General features: G+C 41.4%; 1 protein-coding gene across 6 annotated transcripts in view; it reads right to left on the bottom strand.

The window, feature by feature from the left end:
- Positions 1 to 17,458, bottom strand: part of SGSM2 (small G protein signaling modulator 2) — a 268,214-nt gene that overhangs the window by 17,267 nt on the left and 233,489 nt on the right. For 2 of the 6 annotated variants that reach the window (XM_075263816.1, XM_075263818.1), the window contains exons 12-15: positions 14,525 to 14,662; positions 7,166 to 7,319; positions 3,601 to 3,665; positions 2,384 to 2,529 (exon numbers count right to left, since the gene is read on the bottom strand). In XM_075263816.1, coding sequence (XP_075119917.1) covers positions 2,384 to 2,529; positions 3,601 to 3,665; positions 7,166 to 7,319; positions 14,525 to 14,662 — 503 coding nt within the window. The remainder of the gene's footprint in view (positions 1 to 2,383; positions 2,530 to 3,600; positions 3,666 to 7,165; positions 7,320 to 14,524; positions 14,663 to 17,458) is intronic. The other 4 variants (XM_075263817.1, XM_075263819.1, XM_075263821.1 and 1 more) reach the window with 2 other exon arrangements.

Here is a 17,458-nt window from a genome sequence, read left to right as displayed (position 1 = left end):
CACGCTGCGTTAACTTGTTAATGTATTAAAGATAAAAATGAACAATTTCTACGTTTTTAACATGTTATTTATTTGTTTTTTAAAAAATATCCGATCGTGAATATATTACTGTATGAATATGTCATGAAATACAGTAAATTAGCTTCTGCATATTTTTCCCGCATATTTTTTTAGGCTTTTTTGAATGCACATTTCACATTTTTCGGGAATCGGAATAGTGTTGCCAATGCCGTTCAAATAAAAAAAAAAAAAAAAAATTCAGTATTTTTTCCTATAAAATGATTAGATTTTTATTTGTGTTTTTAATGTTTTAAACCTATATATTACACTTTTTGGTTTATGTTCAATTGTTCCATTTTTTGTTTTTAGCAAATTTTTTTGTTTAAATTTTTCAAGTATTTTAGTATTTTTAAAATACTTTTGAAGTAGTATTTAGTATTTGTATTTAAAATATTTCAGTCATAAGTATTTTGTATTTAAAATACTTTCCCAAAGTATTTTCCCAAACACTGGAAATAAGGCAGCAGTCCTCAACCAGTAGCTCAGGAACCACATGTGGCCCATGACCCACATATGTGTGGCTCACCATGGAAACCCTCAATTATAGCCATATTCACTAGACAATGTATGTGTGACATACAGTAAATACAATATAGTTCACAGTGAACAAAAATATGGGGACTTATGGTGTAATAAATCAGGTAGAAGGCTTCTCTCAATGAGTTTCTATGCTTTGGTGACTGAGGGAACCCTTTAATGATACTTATATGTTCTTTTATGTGTTGGCAGAGATGCCTATAAAAGCCCTAAAAAGTTTTGATACATGTATGTCCATGTCTTGTTTCCTAATAGATTTTAAAGGAGGGTGTCCAGAATTTAGAAAAATATTAATACTCACCAGGTAAATCCCCCGCTGCGTCAGCGCCACCTCTCCTGTTAACTGTCCTGCAGTGGTGACGTGCTAACCATACACACGTGACCCGTGCACCAATTGTGCCATACATGCAGCCATTATTCACTGGTTTAAAAAACTCCCAGGCAATGCCTTTAAGGAATCGGATATAAGTAAAACTATACAGTCAATTCAGTCTTTATCATCTCTGAGTTGCAACTGAGAAATGTTGTACTCGTTCTTTTCAGCAACAAAGTTTGTGTCACCAGTAGATGAATCTAGAATTTAACGTTTAAGATGCCCCAGCAGTCAGATTTTAATAGGATACTGGTATCAAATATAATGCAATAAATTCATCTTGTCAGAAAAGTATAAAGCATAAGTCGGAAATGGCAAAGAATGATTTATGACCTGGCTATAAATGGAAAGAAAAGTAATGTAGTTTTGATTTTCGTTCCGGCAAAAGAACAAGACACTGAAAAAAGTCAATGTACAATGCTTAGAGATTTCAAAGAAAAGTCAATATGAGGCCCCACACAGTGATTCTAAGAAGTGGCAGAAATCTGCTGGCACACGAGTAACCTTTGCTGTCCAATGAGGTCAAACGAGGGTACTGGGGGCAAGGTTATTACTTTATCATATAAGTAGGACTAGTGGATTAGTGACGGAGGAGCCATTTATAAGGTGCAACTACATCCCACACACTAGTTTAGGCTCCTTATAGAATCTACAGAGGGTCTTTTTTAGTGTAAGTGTTATTTCACTATTTTGGAGTCTTTGGAGATTATTTTTGTAATGCACTTTATTAACCTATTTTACTTCATTTTAACAGAAAACAGGCTCTAAAGTTCTCTTTAACGGAGCTTCTGCTAAACATTGCCAGGGAGAGTCCTTTATACCTGTACTCAGTGGAGCAGACTGTTGCTACAAACAAATTGGGCGAGTCCAATGGCCCTGCCCCTGAACACATTAACCAAGCCCCCTAATCTGTGGAAGAACCTGGAAGTTCGTGTTCAATTTACCTGCAGCGACACCTAAGGGGAACTTAAGTATTACACCACACCCATTCAACTCAGTGCATTATATGTATCCACTGGCGTACCCCGCGGTGGAATTGCCGTTCCAGAAGTCCCCAGGTGGACGGATCAGTGCAGGAGGTAAGAGTCTCGGGGTAGGAGGTCCAGGGTACCAGAGGTGCAGGATGAAATCAGGATAACGTAGTTGGCTCAGGACGGAGCTCTAACCACATGCTGCCGTCCAGCTCCGTGCGCAAGCCACGCCCCCCAGTGCATTATATGTATAATGCAGAACAGAATAGGTCCTCCAGAGATATGCCCTTTATAACTACTATCCCCTGTGGCCAAGAGGATCCCAAATGGCATTCTGCTTTATGACTTACAACTCCCTGATAGGGTATATACACAATTATTAAGCTTTATTATATAAAATAGAACAGTGACGATATACGGTAGACAGAGAGATATAACTTACCTTCATGTCCTTCTGATATTTGCTCCATACTTCTTTGGTTAAGCCACCTGACGCATCAGTAGGTTTGTCTGGTGGAATTATTGAGTGATGGACAAGGGCCGAGAGATGTGTTCGGACAGTGGACAAATGACGACAGTATGCAAGCCCTGCAGAGAAGCAGCACGGGAAGAGTCATTACCACATGATGCCAAGAAACATGTTAATTATGCTAACATAAATTATTTATGACCTCATTAATTAATTAATTATGACCTCAGCAATCCACAGAACATTGATTCCCATCCTTCTTCTTCCTGACATCTGCAAAATGTACTGCTCTTCCGAGCCCAAAGAAGCATGGTATAGGTCAGACAAATGACAAACGTATTAGTTAGGGAGTTAGCGGCTACCATACAGGGGCTCATCCCCAACACGCACCAGGGTCAGTTGTTTTGCAGAAAAACTATTTACCTACTAGAATATATTTTGGCCTGTGTTGGAGAAATGGAGCACTCAGAGAAAACCCACGAGAACATGGGGAGAACATACAAACTCCATGCAAATGTTGCCCCAGTGCTTGAAGGGAACAGCGCTAACCACTGAGCCACCATGCATAATTCTTTTAACTTTTTTAACGTTTTGACTTGAGACCAAACCTAAGAGGCATAGTGGTTTTTATTAGATCGCCCACTACTCCAGTACCACTGCCCTGGTAGTCCCTGCCACTATTAATTCCCCTGATACTCCAGCACCACTGCTCTGGTAGGCCCCTCCACTATTAGATCTCCTGCTACTCCAGCACCACTGTTCTAGTAGGTCCCACCACTATTAAATTCCTTGCTATTCCAGCACCACTGCTTTGGAAGTCCCTGCCACTATTAAATTTAATGCTACTATAGCACCACTGCTCTGGTAGGCCCTGCCACTATTAGATCCTTGGCTATTGCAGCACAACTGCTCTGGTGGGTCCCATTACTGTTAAATCTGCTGCTACTTCAGCACCATTGCTTTCATAGGCCCTGCTGATCTCTGATTATTTTACTGCACCGATAACATACCCATCTGCCGGCAATTGCAGACAACCACTGGCTAAAGCGACTGCTTAAATCGGTTATTGCTTTTGTTACATCATATCATTCCCTCCATGGCCATTTTTTAATCACAGAAAACACTTTAAACTACAACTACAAGTGATGCAATAGCTATGGAAAGATGCCTAAAATAGGAAATTGACTTACATCCATAGAAAGCTCTGGAAACAATTTGTCTTTTCATGTTTTCACACAATAACTTAAGCGGTGTCCTATGGATAGAAAAATATTTCGGGGTGAGCGACATATGAGGTGACAACCATGTAAACAGTAAAGCTGGAGATGTTGCTGTTTTGGCTGTAAATATTCCAAAGCATTTCTGAAAGATCAGAGCATGCAAAAATAAAGTCACTTATGGATATGGACGCGACGGTTGTTTGACGGATATTTTTTAAACGTCCGTCACATGTCTGTTTTTAGAGATGTAAGTTGGATACATGCACACTTTCTTAAAAGATAGCGTCCATTAAAAAATAAGACCTGATATTTTGTCTATTTTTCTGGCCTGACAAATTGATAGCAGTCTGTTTTTCATGTAGTGTATATGTTTTACAGCCATTAAAAACGGATCGGGGTGGGGAGGGTTAGAAGTTCATCCACTTGAATGATGGTTCTTGTATATTGTCAGGTTTTTTTTCACTGACCCATTGATTTGAATGGGCAAGTCTCAAACTAGGACATGCTGATGGTCTTCTCACACAAGTAATTGTTCACACAAGACTGCAAGTTTACCATTGGTGGGACATGCATTAAATACTGACATATTAATAATATGTATATTTATATTATACGGTATGTACGCTTTCTGTTTAGTGATCATCTGTCTATGCAGAGAGAATCACAGCAGTTCCTAGTGGAAAATCACCCAAAACGCAAATTCATATAAGGCCGGGTCCATGACTCACACTTTATCTGAGGTCGGAGCTAAAACACATTTTTAGGTCTCATATTCACAAAATATCAACTAAACCATAGGTTTATAGTGCTTGGAGCGCAGGAACATGAAGTTATATCAAACAGATTGCAATTATTACTATAGACCAGGACTATGACCTTTCCTTTGGCATTTGCTTATGATAATTATTCTGAAAAGAAAACTCCTCATCTGAACAATTACCAACACTGCAAGGGTAAAAGGTATATAAAAATAACAAGTCAAATACCAAAGACTTGTTCTTCCATTTAAAGCATTAAACAAATAAGACAGAAGAAAGGTTCCATCTTGTTTTTAATATTACAGTGAATAGAGATGGATGCAGATGGAGGTTGCTCTGTCTGCTGCGGTCATTATGTTAGTTTTTTATGATCAGAATAATGATCTTGTGACCATACACTCATTGGTTATCTACTCATTTCAATCTCATTGTGGGCTTATCAATCATGTGGGTGGTCATATTCAGTGACTGACAGCTATTGCTATGCACACTCTATACCAGGAACCCTGACAATCACTAGATAAGACCACCCAGTGGACCCCTCAGCCCATACTGTGCAGAGGATAAAATGAGTCTTTTCACTGAGAACTATTATATCAAACCGCTTAGCTCCACCTGCTCTATAACATGCTGCTAGCAGATTGGACTACATTTTAGACTTGTAGGTTATTTGCTTTCCCAACACATTTCAGAAACACTGTGCACTGATATGATGTGTATTGGCATGAGAAACACTAATCATCTTCTGGGTATACCATATGCTAGGTTCACACTAGCCTTATGTTCACTGTCACTTCGGTCCATGAAGGACATGAACAATGCAAAGTCAGACCGCTAAAACAATGACTACACACAGACACTGACAGACCCCATTAACTACACTGTCTACCAATAAGGATTTGGACACCCATGCAAATGAAGATATCTGTGGTCGTGATGTACGTCACGCCTTCCACCATTAAATAGGAAACAGAATTGGCATTAGTCAAAGTGCAGAACTGTCCAATTGCAAGAAAGGGGCAATTGTGGGGTACCACAGAAATGGTCGATCCTTAAGGGACATAGCAAGCGAACTGAATTACCCAAAATCGACAGTGGCCTATGTGATTACAAAGTGGAAGGTGAACGGTGATTGTCGGAATGTGCCCCGAGTTAGCAGATCCCCGAAACTGGGAGATAGAGACCGACGAGTGCTGGCCAGAGAAACCGCACCCAACCGATGGCTCACATACACCAGGAGTTTCACCAGGCATCCGGGAGTATTGTGTCACTCAATACCATCCATAAGGAAGCATCTGCTGGGTTCTACCAACTATTGGATATAAATAAATGTTGTGTTTCTATTCTACCACAGGTGTCCAAATACTTATTGGTAGACAGTGTATAATGTCATCTGCCGGGTATCTACCATTTTTAAACTGAAAGCAGTGGAGACAAATCCTCTGCGTGGGACTTTTCTCTCTGCCAATTTTCAGTTGTTTCTGCATCAATGTGAAGCAAATCTTAGTCTGAACTGTGAAGCCCTAGGTGTCTATGAGTGACAATGGAAGCAAACTACGATGTCCATGGGTTTCTAAGATAGCAGCTACCTCCTCTATGGCACCTACGCTAAAAGTGATCAGTGCAGGAGCAGATATAGGATGTTCAGGGATTCCCAAGATGGCTCAGACTGGTTCACATCTGCACCAGAGACAGTCGCAGAAGCCACTAAAAATCGTTTGAGAGAAAAATAGTTGAAGAGCAGTTTGAAAAGAGCGGACAACCGGCGGACCCCATTATAGTCAATGAGGTTCACTGGTGTCCGTGTGTAACCACTGTTTTAGCCGTCCGGGTCTCCGTCCTTTGGGTCCCCTGGCACATTCCAATGATGGAGACCACAGCACTAGGGTGGACCTTGTGTCAGCCACGTCTTGGATGTGGTGGTATGTTTATATTTTTATCAGAAGGGCACCGGAGGCTTTACAAAGTGGGGTGTGTGATGAGGTAATTTACAGTTTTTTAAACCATTACACGTCATTGGACTAAGTAGCCTTACATGGTGTGGCCATGGACAAATGCCAAGATTATTTACTTCAAGCCTCCCACTCAGGAAGTAATTGGGCACAAAGCAAAAAGTCAAACAACTTCACTGCTATTAAAAAGAGTCCTCATATCAACCCAGACCTGCAGGCTATACTTGGCAGTACCAATTCCAAAGTGATGATATGCTGTGGTGACAGACTCGCTTTAAATTGGTTATGCCATGATAAGTATTTAATCTCTATCCATAGGACAGAGAATGAATACCTGATCAGTAAGGGTCTGACTGCTGAAACTCCCAGTGATCCTTTCCCCCCATGGCGTATTTAGTCTGAGTGTAACCAGGCTGAAAAAAGGTGTAAATGGAGGTGGACAGCGCTCCCATTCCCTTCAACAGAGGCACTGGAGATAGCTGAGTGCTGCACTTAGGCTCTCCGTCGCTCCTACTGAAAGTGATTTACTATCTACAGCTCTACTATTGAAGTGAAAGGAGAGCCAATAACCACCAGTTACACCTACATTCAACCTGGCTGCGGTCATGCTCGATTCCCGTTCCTGGCATTGATGGCGGTCTCAGCAGTTAGACCCCTACTGATCAGGTATTTATCCTCTATACTTTTCGTGGTATAACCCCTTTAAATTAGATTGTGTTTTGTTGCTACAAAATGTCAGATAAGTGTCTTCAAGGGGGTTCTAAATTCATATGAAAATCCAAGCATAGTGCATCTTAAACATCAGGTACTAAGAACAAGTCTCACCTGTCATGAACGCAGGTACAGCAGCTGGAAATATCGTAGGGAGAACTTCCCGTGGAGCAGGACAGGCACGATGATCCCTGACTGCAATATTCATTAAGCTGCCAGGGCAAAAGGTTAGCACCAAATCCTTGCATCTCTATCACGTCTCCGGAGTCTGGAGAGATATATCAATCAAACACAAGACAGGATGAATCCAGGACAAAGAATGTTTAGGAACGCTCCTGGTTATTGAACACCAGCTTACATTCAATGATGATGTATCTGCCATTTGTAACTGTCATTAACTTATGTCTTTGTTCAGGGAAGTATAAGTCACTAAGGCAATCTCGATATGTCAGGGCTCCTGAGAGAACATTGTGGGTTTCTTGGATAGGTGTAGGGGGTGATCATAAAAAATAAGACTGTCAATGTGTTTGGGAACATGCAATGAGCTGAGTAATAGTTTTCTTTTACGGTTTTCTCATGAAGACAACCTATATCTATCCACTTCTACATACCTCCCAACCGTCCTCGATTCTGCGAGATAGTCCCAGATGTTGGCTAAACCAACATCTTGTGTGTGTGTGTGTGGCCAGCTTAAGTCACTGTACATAGTAAAAAAAACCCAAAAAAAAACCCAAGAACAAAAAGGTGGTTGGCATGTAATCTAGTTTTCTAATTTTGTAATTTACATTTTTCTTTATTTTGTTACCATTTTTAAGATCTCTGATTCTTGATTACAGTCAAAAGGTAAAAACTTTCCTTCATACCATGTCCAACACCATGTTATTTATATCCGAGGTGGCACTTTTTTAGAAAGTTGTGCACCTGGGCCAGTTGGTTACTCTTAATATGTTTTTCCATTTCTGGCTCAGGTAATAAAGTGCACTGAAAGAACTCAATGGGGGAATTTATTGAAGCCATACTGGGCTATTTTTCCACACTGCAGTGTTTTGGCCGCGGCAAAAAATGCTGCGTATTACAGAACCTGCACAGTGGATGGGATTATGGCTAATCCAACGCACACATTGCAAAAAAAAAAAAAACCTGCAGTGGAAATGCCGCAATTTCAAAAACTATTGCGTTTTTGTAAATCGCAGCATGTCAATTATACTTAAACTGGTGGTTTCCCTTATAGGTATAATAGGGACAGAAAATCACTGCGGAAAAAAACATGATGCGTTCCCGCTATGGTCTTTTCCGCAGTGCTTTACGACTTCAGCTGGCTACATGGGGGCTTTAGCTTTAAAGCCAAAATTTGCATAAAAGTTAAAATTTTTGGTGCACAGCTGTACCTTTTACACCTTGTATGCCATAATCTGGACACGTCTGAGGTGCGACTACCTCAATGTAGGCCAACAACACACCTAATTTATTAAGAGTCATGTGCCTATCAATAAATTGGGTACACATCCACTCCAGTGCATGGAGGGTCAAGACTGGTATCGGAAGTAGAAATTCCCCCAATGAGAGGTAATGCCCATCTCCTTCAGGATTAAGATTTACTTTCATTTATTTCAGTCTATTCAGTATATTGAAATAATGTAAAATATCAGAATGGAGCGCTGAGTACTACTTAAGGGGCAATGTCTCAGATATATATGTAATAAAGTACAATGTATCCATGGTCGGTAACCCTGTGAGATCACTTATTTCAATATCCTTGAATGTAGAACTTTAAAGTTAAAGGCCTTTCAGCTCTCCCCGTGATATGAATTAAGTCACCACCATAATCCAGATCACCATCTTTTTACCTTCTTCAGGGAAAATTACAGTATAAATGTAGAAAAAGAATTTACGCAGGCCATTCATTTACGCAGGGGAGGAGGTCCAAATTGCAGACCTCACCACAAGCAAATAATAAAAAATATTAGCACATGTGCGAAGGGAACATGACAATATAGGGGGGATATGTAGGTGGCTCATGCATCAAACCAAGGTACAATGAGGGCAGCAAAAGCAATATAGATGTAAGTAGAGGTTACCCCTTCCCCCTTTGTGTCTTAAACTCTGCCAGTATTATATCATTGCTTTTTTTTTTTAATTATATTCTGAGCAATAGAAAAATGCTTAAGATGAAGGGAAAGCTCTAAAAAAATTTACATTCCCCATCAGCAGGTATTTTATATCATAGAGGAAGGGGTTTTGTGTAGGCAGGCAAAATGAATTCACAGCAATGCAAGAACATGCCACATTGATAAAAGGAAATGTATGAATAAAACTGCTAAGGAAAGCCAAATTTTAATGAAAAAATGCTCTTCACCTTAATTCTTCAGGGAGGGAGCTGGATGGCCAAAATTGTTTAGCATTTTATTCTATATCAATTAAACGTGTAAAAGTAGGAGATTACCCCCGCCATCTGCCACAATTGTTTGGATTAAGAGATTACCATTAATTAGGATAGTTTTCACGGGCCCCAGTAAAAAAAAAAAATCATAATAAAAAAAAATAATCACATGGAAAAGATGAAATTATTTATATAAATAAGAAATTACAAAATGGAAAATCAGAACCCCACAGAACCTAAAGATCCAGATGAAAGGTACCGGAGTCGTTGAAGAATTATAAGTGAACAGCATCCTCATTATTTTGTTCCATTCATCATTTGTTTGGATAGCTGCAAAATTGGCCACATGCAAAGGTCGAGCATGTTGCAAACACCAGCAGACAAGGGCAAGCAAACCCTGTAACAACAGTGATGTCATTATCGGGAGGCAGTACACATTGTTTGCATGACAAATACTTCCAGTTATTACTCACTATTACTCTATACAAGAGAAAAGAGCAGTTGTGGATGTAAGGTTCGTAACTCTACGGAAATTCTGTTAATATATTTTTTAAATTTGTATTTAAAGCTTTGAATCAAAAAAATATATATATTGGTAAAAAAAAGAAGTTGCAAAGCCATGCATTGGTTGGTTTAACCCATCTCATAATCATATAATATATATATATATATATATATATATATATATATATATATATATATATAAATATATATAAAAAAATTATATTCTTTGCCCCAAACACTATGTTTAATATAGTACTGGGTTCCTACGTGAATAGGACCTACAAACTATTATGTGAAGTGTAAACTAGCCACTCCTTATCCTGTTAATAGAAAAAGGGTTCTTAAATTTTTATTGAACTTCCAACAACCTAGTTCCCCCAGCTTACTTGTATTGTTTTATTCAGAAAAAGTAGTCTATCAGCAGTAAATTGGTTAGGGCGGGTTCACAACTGCACCCGTGCCCACTTTAGGCAATCCTGCCAGTTTCCGTCTTCTGCCCTGAGAAACTGGACAGGAGACGGAAACCCAGCAGTCAGTTTTCAAACCCATTCACTTGAATGGGTTGGCAAAGTGACCGCCCATGAGCATCTTGTGCCTGTCCACGGCGAAACTGGTTTTTTTAACCGGACACAAAGTTAGACACGCAAGACTTTATGTCCAGTTAAAAAAAAACAAAAAACGGTAACAGTAACACAGAGGTATTCTGCCCTAGAACCATTGGTTCGCAAATCGACATGTACCAGAACACAAACTGTGAAGGGTCAGAACATGGAGAAGAATATGAGGCGGAATTCACCTCAATACCTCTTCAATTTCCTCCATTTGAAAAGTTCCTTAAAGGGGATATTCGGAATAAGAAAACATGGTTGCGTTCTTCTACTCAGGAAGTGACATGACGTATGGTCTGTTGGTCATGTGGATAAAACTCTCTCCAGGAATGCAGTCCATGTACAAGGGTATTTCCATGTTAACAAATGATACCATAGCCATAGTATAGGGATACCTTACAGATTGTTGGGGGCCAACCACTCAGACCCCTGCTGATCAAGAGAGCAGGTGAACTTAGTGGTGGTTGGAATGATTTGTGCATAACTCCGTTTATTTCAATTGGATTGCTGGAAATAGCCAAGCCCGGCTCCCCCATTCTATTTGTTGGCAGTAGTCTGAGCCGTCTACTATCTACTATCCTATGGATAGGGGATAACTTGTTGTGGTGGAATACCCCTTTAAGGGACTCAGCCATTCCTGAATGATTCTACTGGCTTTTTGGATTTCTGTTACTTTAGGTGAGGTAACCTATTCTATGTTTAGTTAGAGCCTAGCCGGGCAGGTAGTTATTTTTGTATTGTTTCCTTTTGTTGCTGCACCACCTTTTTGAGTGAAAATAAAACTCTACCTTTGTTTTGGACTAAAGAAACTGGACTTTTGTGTCTATGCCACCCCACCTAGCAACCCCAGACCCTGAAAATTGGTGGAGGAGGCGGGCATACATCGGTTGCAAGGGGCAACGACACGTCCACTCCTTGCTGGAGAATTTTTTTTTTTATGTCCTGGGTGAAGGCTGCTACTGCTATACAGACCCAGACTATGGAGGAGATACTGACCGACAAAGGCACACCGTTCATGTCAAAGGTTACGAAAGAGCTATGCAAGCTGTTTAAAATTACCCACATACGGACCTCTGTGTATCACTCCAAGACAGATGGGTTAGTGGAGCGCTTTAATAAGACTCTCAGCATATGCTTAAAAAGGTGATAGAAAAAGATGGTAGTGACTGGGATTGCCTGTTGCCATATCTGATGTTCTCTATTAGAGAGGTTCCACAAGCGTCTACAGGTTTTTCCCCTTTTGAATTAGTCTATGGTAGACACCCCAGGGGCCTACTTGATATAGCCAAAGAAACCTGGGAAACGGAGGCTTCCCCATACCGTAGTGTCATAGAGCATGTAGCTCAAATGCAGGATCGCATTTCAACAATCATGCCAATTGTAAAAGAACATTTGCAAAGAGCACAAGAGGCCCAAAGCAGAATTTACAATCGTTCTGCCAGAGTCCGAGAGTTTAACCCAGGGAACAAAGTCCTTATTTTGGTGCCTACTGTGGAAAGCAAGTTCTTAGCGAAATGGCAAGGCCCATATAAAATTGTGGAAAAAGTAGGGCCAGTCAACTATAAGGTTCACCAACCAGGGAAAAGGAAGCCTTTTCAAATCTACCATGTGAACTTCATTAAGCCCTGGAACCAGAGGGAATCCTTGGTGGCCTCAAATACAAAGGTGGGTGATTCGTTGCTACCAATCCCTCCAGTCCGTGTGAATGAGACCCTCTCAGTGCCCCAGCAACAGGAGGCAAGAGAGTTCCTGCAGAAGAATAGACGCAAGTTTTCTGGCCTACCAGGGCGTACACACCTGATAGAGGACCATGTAGAGACAGAACCTGGGAGGAAAGTAAACCTTAAATCCTACAGAATACCGGAGGCACGTAGGGAGGTAGTGTCAGCTGAAGTTAAACACTTGCTGGAGTTGGGAGTGATTGAGGAATCCAAAAGTGAGTGGTCTAACCCAATTGTCTTGTTACCAAAGCCCAATGGTACTTGGAGGTTTTGCAATGATTTTAGAAAATTGAATGAGAATTCAAAGTTTGACACTTTTCCCATGCCCAGGGTTGATGAGCTGATTGAGAAGTTGGGTAATACCAGGTACATAACCACACTGGACCTGACAAAAGGTTACTGGCAAATACCTTTGTCTAAGGAAGCCAAAGAGAAAACAGCCTTTGTTGTTCCAGAAGGGCTGTTCCAGTACAGCGTTATGCCATTTGGTTTGCATGGAGCTCCTGCTACCTTTCAGAGATTGATGGAGCAGATCTTGCGGCCACATCGTGACTACGCAGTGGCTTACCTGGACGATGTGGTCGTTCATAGCCCAGACTGGGGAAGTCACCTCTGTAAGCTGCAGGCAGTACTAGCCTCCATAAGTGAGGCAGGCCTTACTATCAACCCTGAGAAGTGTGCTTTAAGGCTAGAGGAAGCCAAGTACCTGGCTATGTAATTGTAAAAGGGGTAATAAAGCCCCAAATCAATAAGGTAGAGGCAATACAAAACTGGCCAAGACCACTAACCAAGAAGCAAGTCAGAGCGTTTCTTGGCATTGCTGGCTACTATCGAAGGTTTGTGCCAAACTTTGCCTCCATTGCAGCTCCTCTCACTGACCTGACAAAAGGTAGGAAGTCAGTGATGATCCACTGGACACCAGAGGCAGAGCAGGCGTTCCAGAAGCTAAAGGTAGCTCTTTGCCAGCAGCCAGTGCTGATAGCCCCCGACTTTAAGAAAAAGTTCTTGGTGCAGACAGATGCCTCAAATGCAGTTCTAGGAGCAGTGCTGTCCCAGGTTGTAAATGGTGAGGAGCATCCAGTAATGTACCTGAGCAGGAAGCTGTCCCCCGCTGAGAAAAACTACGCTATTGTGGAAAGGGAATGCTTGGCCATTAAGTGGGCACTGGATGCTCTGAGGTATTAGCTCCTGGGGAGAAAGTTTAAATTGATCACTGACCATGCTCCCCTTACATGGATGAAAATTAATAAGGACAGAAATGCTAGGGTTACCAGATGGTTCCTGTCTCTGTAAAATTTTGCGTTTGTTGTAGAACACAGGCCAGGGAAATTATTGGGAAACACTGATGCCCTGTCACGGGTCCATTGTATTGTGGCCACAAATGCCTAGCCCTCCGGTCTGGAGAAGAGGGGGGGATATGTAAGCCAATGGCTGGTAAGGTAGTGGAGGGGGTGTACATCTCACCCAGACTACTCAGGTGGGTGAGATGAGGAAACTCCAGAAGGAACATTTCTCAGCAGATAACTATTGTCTGCTGAGAGTTATTTCAAAGTTCCAGTTACTGGGCTGGAATTTTAGGAATGGCAGGTAGGATTGGTAGTGGGACCTGTCATTCCACCTCCCTCCAGTCTACACTTGGGGGATGTTCCGGCAGCAACTCAGCTGCAGAAAGTCTCCTCGTCAAGGAGGCTTAAGAAGTTGCTCTAGCAGCAACACTTTTGCAGAGCTTGGCTGGAGAGCTGACAGAGAGGTCATATTTTTGGAGCTGTGTCCTGAATGATTCTACTGGCTTTTGGATTTCTGTTGCTCTAGTTGAGGTAACCTATTCTATGTTTAGTTAGAGCCTAGCCGGGCAGGGATTTATTTTTGTATTGTTTCCTTTTGTTGCTCCACTACTTTTTTGAGTGAAAATAAACTCTACATTTGTTTTGGACTAAAGAAACTGGACTTATGTGTCTATGCCACCCCACCTAGCAACCCCAGACCCTGACAGTAGGTTATAGCCATATATGAACTGCATGTGCTAAATGACATACACTTATATCATCACCGTATTTTTCTTATACATAGCCAAAAAATTGGTAACTTATATACTCTAAAATATGGTAATATTAGCAGTGCAGAGGAAACCAGCATGTCTGTGCAGTGACACATCATGTTCTGTGTGCCCGATAATGCCACCACCATTGTTTTTGAATGGGAAACATTGCCTCTTCATAGCAGGATAGGGGGAGGTTTAGGAGGGAAGAAGGATAAAAACCTTTCATCATTTTAGGAGCTGTGAGGTTCCGAGAAGAGATCATGGATAGCATGGCGTGAAGCCTATCTTCTTCTTCCTCGTCATCATCAACAGAGACGGAACGACTGGCAGCTAAGTGGTGGTAGTTAATAGTGACTGCTTTAAGGAAATTATGGTAAGAAAAAAAGAAGTGGGGAAAAAAAGAACACAACAAAACTGTAAAGGTTCATCAGCTTAACATGGCATATTTCTTCAACCAAAGCTTCACTATTGTATCATCTATTACTTTAACCATTTGGACTAGTTCAGATACAGTACAAGAGTGTTATATATGGAAAATCATTAAACTAACTATGGTGTTCACAAATCTTACTTGGTAATGCATAGAACCAGTATCGGTAAGCCTATCGCATTATTGGTACAATAGATTAACCCCTTCACTCCATCCAAAGGCTGTACATTACATTCAGTGTGCCATGTTCCCTGTTTTCAGTGGAGAGGGGTCTGTATATATGTAACCAGCCTTCATTATAGTATACAGAAGGTAAAGGCTGAGCCAAGTTTGTGTGCTTATACATCTCCACATCACAATGAATGGGTGTATGAGACCACCTGTCTCCTGCAATAGGGATACATGGGGCTGTTGTACTCAGGATCAATGGAGTCACATCAGCTAGGGAACATTCACAGGGCTGAAAAGAAAGAGGAATTTGAGGCGGATGTTAGAAAAGTGCTGGGGGGGTGGGGGGTGGGATTGGGGGGGGGGTGAGGGGTGGTGGGAGGGAATTGGTAGTGGGGCCGTTGGAGTTTGTATGTAAAGCACTGGCGGGGGCGTTATGTGCCACGGATGGCTCCAGCTGCTGTGCATGGATGGGAGTGGCACCCTTGGTTGCGGCAGAGCGGGGAAACGGCCTCGGCGCTGACGCGCATGCAGGGGGAAGGATGACGGGTGTGCGGGGGAGGCTGGGGCCACGTAGGAGGTGATTCGCGCAGGGAGTGAGGGTGGCATGGATGAAGTCGCAGGTAATGCTAGTTAGAGAATAAGGAAGAGTTTATTGGGGAAAATTGTACAATTGAAAGAAGGCTCCAGTACTCTGTTGAACTGCCTGTAGCCTGGATACAAGATGAGATATGGTTGGCCATGCCAATGGTTGCCAAAGCTGGTGTCCCAGCTGGTCCTGCTCCATTGGCTCCATTAGGGTGGTTTCTGGTTCCTGCTGTTCCCGGTCATCCAGAGAGGAACGCTTGGTCAAACTATTCCAATGCACAATATGGTGGTTGTGGCCTAGTTCACAACTACCAAAGGTGAGAGTCCTACTTTATAATGTTTAATGCATGCTCTAATTGCTTAAACAGTATCACATTAGGCATTGCTCGGTGCTGCCTATTCTGTTTTGTTTCGATAAGCTATTTTCTTTTTAAAAGGCACCGGAAGAAGCACTTTTACACCCACTTGTAGCAAGACCCAATTATGTAGCAATGTGACATTTCCATCTGGGTGCAAATTTTATTATAGTTAATAGAGGTCAGATGACTAAACTAGATAATTAAAATAATTGTTTATCCAGCAGACATTTTTAGAGAAACCAAACTTTTTGTGAGCCAGATTTTACATACCACATAACAAAGAAGAATATTGCTGACAGTAATATGAGGCTTGTTTTCCAGATACCTTAGCACACGTTACAATATAGTAGTTTGATTCTGTTTGTATGTATATTCATAATGCATAAGGAAACCTGGAAAGCTTACACTGTTGAGGACAGGGTTAATAGCCATGGCTATACGAGATGGTACATTATATCGGTGCTACAAACTTCTAGACATGCATTCATTTCATTTAATCTTGACCTATGGACTTCCGCCCTGAAGAACAGAACTTTCATGTCTGGACAAGGTCTCTCTTCTCCTTTGAGACCTAATAATATTATAAGATGGCAATGAGCCAGGTCAGCCAGCTTGTAGCAGCACAGTAAATGAAGGCTTCGTAACATTAATGCAGTCTATTGGAAAGGATTTTCTCTTTCAAGGGAACCTTGTAGGACATTTGTGCAGCCTGAACCATAGGCCGTATGAAGTCACGAATGGTTGCAGCACTTCAGAAAATACATTGTCTAAACACAAACCCAGAACAGGGAGTCTCTTCTGGGTGGCTCCGGCCTCCTCTCCCGCACCTCCTTACATGGAACAGCTAGGTAGACTGGTGTCTGTCTTTACACAAGTAGAGGATCCTGTTAATAAAGCCGATTAAGGCGAGAAGGTCGAGCGGGGGTTGGGAGGTGGGGTGCTCTCCATGGGACGCTTCACACTCAGCTCATTTTAAACTATGCATTACAGAATATAAAGTAGTTGACACATTCCCTTTAAATCCATAGCTGTCCATGGGTGACTTATATATACATTTACAGAATGTCCTTTATTAAATGTTATTACAGTCCTATGAAAAAGTTTGGGCACCCCTATTAATCTTAATCATTTTTAGTTCTAAATATTTTGGTGTTTGCAGCAGCCATTTCAGTTTGATATATCTAATAACTGATGGACACAGTAATATTTCAGGATTGAAATGAGGTTTATTGTACTAACAGAAAATGTGCAATATGCATTAAACCAAAATTTGACCGGTGCAAAAGTATGGGCACCTCAACAGAAAAGTGACATTAATATTTAGTAGATCCTCCTTTTGCAAAGATAACAGCCTCTAGTCGCTTCCTGTAGCTTTTAATCAGTTCCTGGATCCTGGATGAAGGGATTTTGGACCATTCCTCTTTACAAAACAATTCAAGTTCAGTTAAGTTAGATGGTCGCCAAGCATGGACAGCCCGCTTCAAATCATCCCACAGATGTTCAATGATATTCAGGTCTGGGGAGTGGGATGGCCATTCCAGAACATTGTAATTGTTCCTCTGCATGAATGCAGAGTCAATTTGGAGCGCTGTTTTGGATCATTGTCTT

Source organism: Leptodactylus fuscus, chromosome 2 (genome assembly GCF_031893055.1).
Source record: "Leptodactylus fuscus isolate aLepFus1 chromosome 2, aLepFus1.hap2, whole genome shotgun sequence".
NCBI classification, from domain to species: Eukaryota; Metazoa; Chordata; class Amphibia; order Anura; family Leptodactylidae; genus Leptodactylus; species Leptodactylus fuscus.
Note: the sequence above shows the minus strand (reverse complement) of the source record. Positions and strands in the feature narration are given on the sequence as shown.